The sequence below is a fragment of the Mugil cephalus genome, chromosome 12, assembly GCF_022458985.1.
Source record: "Mugil cephalus isolate CIBA_MC_2020 chromosome 12, CIBA_Mcephalus_1.1, whole genome shotgun sequence".
Lineage (NCBI taxonomy): Eukaryota > Metazoa > Chordata > Actinopteri > Mugiliformes > Mugilidae > Mugil > Mugil cephalus.
Genome location: NC_061781.1, coordinates 16,361,454 through 16,369,099, shown reverse-complemented (window position 1 = coordinate 16,369,099; position 7,646 = coordinate 16,361,454). Strand labels below are relative to the sequence as shown.

The window sequence follows — 7,646 nt, the reverse complement described above, 5'->3', positions numbered from 1 at the left end:
GTACAGTATTCAAATGAGAATTGGGAACTCGTCAACAAAGAGTAACAGAGAACAGCTTGAAAAGATCCCTCACAATGAGCGCAAGTCACATTCCTGAGTCACTCCTCCTGCGCTAAACCAAAAAAAGGTGTCTTTAATGGGGACTCCAGTAAACAGAAGCTTATGGCTGGCTGAAATGATGTGTGCAGCTTTTTAGCTGTTTACAGTAAAAGGTCAGGAATGTGTCTTAACGTCAGGTACAGGAAAAAGAATGACCCCACTTAAACATGAAACACAAGTGCATCGCTGAGGCGGGGCAATGCATCAAGCTTGAGCAAGTGGAAACTGACTTTTCAAGCTGTGCTGATTTTTCATTTCGCTCAAAATCACTGCAATGAATCATTTTCCATTAGCCCTTCTCTGAAGATTGAGACACTTTCTGTTGCCTAATAAAAATGGCCTTTGTAACTATGGCAGCATTCCACAACATAGCAGTCGAAGCTCGTAGCTATTTTTTTTATTTTATTTACTACCCTCCTTGGAGTCTCTTGAGGCTCTAGTTCTCTGTGGCGCCAACTTACTCACCCTCAGTCCTACTCAGAAATGGTGTATGTCATTTCTACTGGGGTGCACATGCCAGTAGTGTTTCCATCATTGCTGCAGTAATGCAAGACGTGGGCAAAGCTCATAAATGTCAGATTCTGTTTAGCCACTCTGAGTATATGAGTGTTGCTCTTTGTGGGTTGAGCCCCAACAGAGTGCTACAGAGAGGCCTTTAAAGACCCAGCCTTCTGCTGCTTATAAATCACACAACAACTTACACATTCCTTTGAAAAAAAAGACTATTTCAGTCATGCTAACTTCCAAAATGATGAAGAAAAAGAATATATAATTGGACCGGAACTAATTAAAGCTCAGACATGCCTTAACTGAGAGCTAGCTGTCCAAACTAGTCTCAACAAATCAGACATTTTCATATTAGTAGTCAGGCAATGATGAATCAAGTTTGTAATTGTCATTATCATTTTATATAGCAGCACTGGAGATGTTAAGTCTTTTCATTATCTGGTCTTTTCAGCTGACTTTCAGGAAGTCTATTTTTCATTGTTTGTCAGTTCTATTCAGTGTTCTGCCTTTTGAAGAATACATTTTGATATATCTTTGTGTCTTTGGCAGACAATGGTAGCCTGCAGGCTAACCTGTTGTCTGCCCAGCTCCAGAACACTGCTTGAATCAATAAAAACATCATCTTCTGAGGCCATTAAACCATCTATCCAGTCAGATTAATACATAGCATAGTGTGTAAATCAAGTGATGGCGAAGATTGATAGAGACAGATTGCGAAAGGAGGCTGATAACAATAAATCTACCAGAGTGATGTAAAAAAAATAAAAATAAATAAAAAAGTAATGGTCAGTTGCAGAAAGAAGCGAAGAGTGAATGTTGGATTATTGGAACTGAGGTGAGATCCAAGCGATTCAGCAATTTTGTGCATTTTACAACACTTGCAAAACTGTGCCCCACATTACCTAACCAATATGTCCCAATAAGAACAACACTGATTACAAAACCCTTTGACATATCAGGCCAACAGTCCAGTTACGAGAACAGTCAACAATGTAATCTGGTTTTAATTTTGTGTCCACAGAAAAATTACTTTGTTATTACTATTATTCAGAGTGTTGGCATTATTAATCACAGTTACTTACTGCATGCACGGGGAGGGGTGGGCAGAAACACAATGTCAAAAATCAAATCCAGGTTCAAATTTAATAGTCTACTTTTCTATCATTCAAACTAAATCCACTGAGTTTACCAATTCATTTCCACATGAGCTGTGCGACATCTAGTGTTAAAACACAAGCATTGTCTTACTTTGAAGGCGGAAGTGTGTGTCCAGACCATGGGCCACAGAGGAGTTATCAAAACACCCACCGACAATAGAGCAAAACCGGAAGTTGTGAAACGATGCCTTAAAATTAAGACTACTAGAGACCGGAAGAAAAAAAATACCACTATGATGATGAACGATAAAATGGTTTTTTAAACGTATCAGTTACTTATTTCTCATATAGTTTCCCTTGCCTGTATATATAATACAAAAAAATATATATTTTTAAAATGTATTTTATTTTCAAAGCAAGTAAAAGATGTTTTCGAGTAACTGTTAATAGAAGTTACAACCGACGCGATTAGAAAGTGGAGTAAAAAAAAGTGAATGGGCAACTATCGTCATGGTGAACTTACAGATCGTTGTAAATATTTTCTATAGATGTCAGCATTTGTGCGACATTTTAAATAACAGAATAATATAAATGGGTAGCGACGTACATTCGGCCATCGACCACCAAGTACGGACCTGTGACTTTTATTTGGGAAGGACGTTAACGGAAGTAGATGTTTACGTCATGTCGCTTTACGGCTGCTGTGTTAGCTGCCGTGCAGGTTGCATGTAGAGACACACAGTCACCAGCATGGCGTACAGTGCGAAGATCGGCCCGTCCATCCTGAGTAGCGACCTGTCCTGCCTGGGCAGCGAGTGCGTGCGGATGATGGAGTGCGGGGCAGATTATCTGCACCTCGACGTCATGGACGGGTCAGTTTATCAGCAGTGAGATTAGCTAGCGTGCTAAGGGCTAGCAAGCCAATTGGAAGCGCGAGGCTTCAGAGCCGAAGTTGGCTAACATCACCAAGCTAAGATAGCTTACCAAAAGTTAAGCTGGTGAGCTGTTATTTATGTAACTGGGATTTTGTGGCTTAGAGGATTTCAAAACCTCTGGGTGTCAAACATGACACTTTATGTCAAGGCCTAACATCTCTTCCTTCTGCCTGATAGTTTGGACAGATCTTTATCTCCCTTATGCAAGACGTTGCCCAGCAGCTCTTTACGCAAGATGACTGAACTGTCACAACTGTTTCCTTTTAAAGGCATTTTGTCCCCAACATCACATTTGGCCATCCCATGGTGGAGTGCTTGAGGAAGTCAGTAGGCCAAGATCCTTTCTTTGGTGAGGATATATAAATCATCCCCATGTAACCCAGTTAAGTTAACTGTGCATACTCTGCTTTGTGCTGGAGTTCAGTTTCATGACAGTGCCTGATGTTGCAGACATGCACATGATGGTGTCTCGGCCTGAGCAGTGGGTGAAGCCCATGGCTGCAGCAGGAGCCAACCAGTACACCTTCCACTTAGAGGCCACGACAAACCCCGGAAACCTCATCAAAGAGATTAAAGAAAGTGGAATGAAGGTGAGGACATGATAACAATGCTCTAACGGGCAGAATGCAAAACACACACTTGTGTCTTTTATCCAAAGTGGATATTTGTACCAGATTGGCGTCAGCTACAAACGTAAGTGATTTTATAGTGATTTATCTCTTAGAGAGAAGACGATATAGAATCACTTCTATATTTACTGGTCACTTCTATATTGCAGTTCCTTATATTACCGCCATGTGATTGTTGCAGGTGGGTTTGGCCATAAAGCCTGGTACGACGGTTGAAGAGCTGGCACCCTGGGCTAACCAGATCGACATGGCTCTGGTCATGACTGTTGAGCCTGGCTTTGGGGGACAGAAGTTCATGGAAGACATGATGCCCAAGGTAAAACCAGCCTAAGCAAGGAGGACGGTTAGAGAAATATGCAACAAGAACACCACAAAATCACACCTAATCCTGTAGTTCGGGACACAAGAATATCTTGTTTGTTAAAAATGATTTAAATTATAATAGACAGGAAATGTGCGTCACAGGAGCCCCTGTTAAATTACCTTTTGTAAACTAGCATGTCATCAAACTTGAGGAGGAAATATAAATATGAATATAAAAAATACAAAATTGATCTCAACCAGCTGTCTTTGAGCAGTAGCAGATGATATCATGGATTTGAGGGGTGGACACAGAGTTTAAATACCTGGTGGGTGATCCGCTGTGCTCCAAACAAAACTCCACTCAGTTAAAACACCTTGGGGGGATAGATTATACAAGTTATATACAATATAAATGCCACATATCACATAATAATAAAAAACTTGTAGTATATTAGTGGCTCGCAAACTTGAAAACCAAGGGCAGCCTCACATAAAACTGCGTTAAAACACAAAGAATTGCTTAAATAACAGCAGTTCTGCGTCATAAAAGTACGGTTGGCATTTTCTCTGAGTCACTAAAGTTTTTTATGACCGTGGTTATGCTTCACAATAACAATGAGGCGGCAAAGTAACTATAACTTTCTAACCATCTTCTGCTAAATTCTATGATTACAGGCATTACAGTGAAAGTGACACGTTAAGTTTCACCTTCACATAGACGTGAGGCTTGAGTGCTATAGTGTTGTGTTAAATAATAACATTTGCAGTTTGCTGATGAGAGCTCAGGTGGGAGTTCACATTTCCTAATAGAACCACTTGTTTTGTCTGACTTCTATTTAGTCTGGTGTAATTTCACCCACGGCAGTGTGTCTCTTTACCGTCCTAAGAACTTGTGGTGATTGCGTTGGGCTACGTTTGAGCTCTCTGTCTTGGTTCTCTTCATGTGACAGGTGAGCTGGCTGCGGAGCCAGTTCCCTTCATTAGACATCGAAGTTGATGGCGGGGTCGGCCCTGACACCATTCACAAGTGCGCGGAGGTAAGAGACGCAAGCGTCATAGCTTACTCAGAGAACCACCTAGAGCCTTCCTTTACGTTTTGTGTGTGTACGTTCACTCTAGGCAGGGGCCAACATGATAGTGTCAGGCAGCGCTGTGATCGGCAGCGAAGACCCCCGTTCCGTCATCGCCCTCCTCCGCACGGCGGTGGCCGAAGCAATCCAGAAACGATCGCTGGACCGTTGAAATGTCCCACTTCTGGAAGTCCCCGCAGCAACGCTCTGCCTGCCCTTCTCAGCAACAAACCACAGCGATCGGTGGGAAATGACTCGACACAGACATTTCTGGGGTAGAAGTCTAGGGGTCACGGTCAGAGCGAGGGGGCTTTAGTGGAGGTTTTGAGCCGGCGGCTCCAAACCCAACTCACTTTTTTTTCGAGTGAAGCTGAATCGTGCCTCTACAAAAACATCATCCTCTTCTACCGCAGTCTGCTCTCTGAAACTCCTCTCAGCCTGGGACCAACAGTTTCAGGGTCGAAGCTACGGCTACTCCGCTGAAAAAAAACTTAACATTCCTGAATAGTGTTTTGATTTTGACCGTATGTATAAAGCATTCATGGAGGTAAAATTCCTCAAAGAGCACCTCGTCTGATACACCTGCAGGTTGGCAAGTAGTGTTTTGTTGAACTCACAGACCACTTACTGTACTGCTGAGCAAAAATACTGTACACAACTAAAGTGCACAAGATTTGGGTTTTCCAGATTAAAAAAAAAAAAAAAGTGAAATAAAATGTGTGTTATTTCTAGTCTGGCTAAATAGTTAACACCGAGCGTTTTGATGATTTTTTTTCTTTTAACATTACTTCCACAGATAAAATCTACAAATTTGAGCCTGTGCACTGACTGCTTTTCCATTGTACGTACACCAGGGGGCGAATATGCTCAAAACCCTATAGTGGTTAAATCTGACTAAAAAAAAATGTTTAAATTGTTAATGGATTCATTATTAATTTGTAAACACAGACAAATATTTCACATGGCTCTGCTGTGCTGAAATCTGTAATGCATTCAGACTCCATGGCGCGAAACAGCACCACTAAGAGTCGAGCAGCAAATTGGGCATCGAGTCCGATGAGTCATTTTGCTGAAATTATTTGAAATTTCATTTAATTTGTCACCCATTTGCCTCGGTGCCTACTGATGGCACTGCTTTAACCCTTTTCCGAGAAATCTTCACCTCACCCGCCGCTGTTAGCCAAGTGAACAACAACCGGTCGTTATTTTTATTTATTTATTTATTTATTGGAATAAGGAGATATCTTTCCAGGAAACAGTACATGCTATGTTGCACTTGTTGAGCCAGACTCGACTGTGGGAGCCTCACCCTGAGGACACACAGAAAGACCAAAGACATGTCCGTCGTCTCTTTCTCCGCTGAAAGATCCCCTTCTATCAATGAGAATCACCCGTGACACACTTCACACTGCAAGCAGCTCACTCTTAATAATGCAGCAAAATGTCTTGGAGGCATTTCACAGGCCGGCTGAAATATTCATGCCCAAAATCTGTATTTTCATTTCAACCTTATATACGATGTCAGATAATGTCATCATCGTCTCACCACTGCACCGCTGCATGTGTGTAAACAGAGGTTCGCTCAGGGTTTGTACATTACAGGGAGGCATGTGTGTACATGTATGCGTGTGTGTGTGTGTGGGGTGGGGGGATCTCCAGTGACCGATTTCTTTTCTAACAGATGATGACAGCCGTTTTGTATTCCAATGTCACTGCTGCCTTGCAAAGGGAGAGACGATTCAATGCGAGGGAGTTGTCGGCGCTCGCACGTGTGCCATACTCCTCAAGTCATGTCACAGTTTCATTGCCAGTTAATTGACAGTTGTTGTTTGTTTCTCCAAATCGTCTTGCACTGTTTATACACCACTTGTTAATTCGATATGAAATTATGAATGCAGACAGAGAGACGTGAGTGGCACAAATTGAAGATGCACAGCTCGTGCAGCGACACATATCTATATCTGTGCTGTATTATACTTTACATGGTGACTTGCACATCAAAGTCAGTCGTGAGAGACTTCCTGCTCTGGTGCCATGACAACTACGTCTACATGTGCTGTCGTCGGTGGTTAAAAGCATTAATAGATGAGGGATGGCAGAGTAGACCGGTCAAAGATCAATCAGGGCTCGGCTTTTATTCCCGGTCAATGTCGCGGCCGCCGATGTCTTTCACAGCGGGCCACTGGGTATGTACAAAAGAAAACTTTGAACACATCCTGGAATAGGTGGAAAGAGAGGGCAGATATCGAAGGTCCACAAAAGATTTCACACCAAAAATGAGTCAGACAGCCATCATGTAGAGCTTTTGATCTTCAGAGAGCTGCAGCGAGGGAATGACTCAACCCCTGGCAGAGGTGCGTGCAGACTTCAACGGAGTACCACGGGGGTTTACAAGCGCGCAGTGAAGGTGGTCAGATCACCAAACAGCACGTCCCTCCGAAAGTCTGCGCTTCATGTACCGCAGGGGCTTCTCACCACTGTAGAGATCTGCTTTACGCCTGGCTTGAGCAGGAGTAAAATCCACATCTGAAAATTTTACCCTAGGGTTTCAAGCATTCTGATACCAGTATCTCCAACCGTATTCACAATCACGGGAGAACCTGAATGCGAGATTCTTGTATATTATATACTGTCAAATATTCAACAGGCTCATCCAAGTATGCCGTTTGAAGTAGCTGCTTGTCATGAGGGAATACGATTCTCACATTTCCTCTCAAATTTTCTTCTTCTGCACTTTCCTGCTGCCATTTATTATGTTCCGTCTATTCCCCGCTGCATTCTCTCTGCCTCCATGACTCACCCTTCCCCCTTTCTGGAATCATTATATGGTGGAATTATATCTTTCTGCTCTCCTCTCCTCATCTTCAGCACTAAAGGCACATTAGTGAACTCACTTTGCCTGCTCCTGCTCATTCATAATTACTTGGCGTCCCACAGGAGGACAAGATGCGCACGCTGATTAGCTCGCTGTTGTTCCCAACTTTACTTATGCATAAAGGCCCCATT

At 42.7% G+C, this 7,646-nt stretch overlaps 1 protein-coding gene across 1 annotated transcript; it reads left to right on the top strand.

Moving 5' to 3' along the window:
• The first annotated feature begins 2,385 nt into the window (after positions 1–2,385).
• rpe (ribulose-5-phosphate-3-epimerase) lies at positions 2,386–5,001 on the top strand. The gene is made up of 6 exons (XM_047601962.1): positions 2,386–2,575; positions 2,908–2,987; positions 3,089–3,228; positions 3,449–3,583; positions 4,521–4,607; positions 4,690–5,001. The coding sequence occupies exons 1-6, from the start codon at positions 2,454–2,456 to the stop codon at positions 4,810–4,812; spliced, it is 687 nt and encodes a 228-aa protein (XP_047457918.1). The 5' UTR covers positions 2,386–2,453; the 3' UTR covers positions 4,813–5,001.
• The last annotated feature ends 2,645 nt before the right edge of the window (positions 5,002–7,646 follow it).

Coding starts and splice junctions, on each gene's coding strand:
- rpe (XM_047601962.1), top strand. CDS start 2,454: ATGGCGTACAGTGCGAAGATCGGCCCGTCCATCCTGAGTAGCGACCTG. Junction 3,229..3,448: donor TTAAAGAAAGTGGAATGAAG/GTGAGGACATGA, acceptor TGATTGTTGCAG/GTGGGTTTGGCCATAAAGCC. Junction 3,584..4,520: donor TGGAAGACATGATGCCCAAG/GTAAAACCAGCC, acceptor TTCATGTGACAG/GTGAGCTGGCTGCGGAGCCA.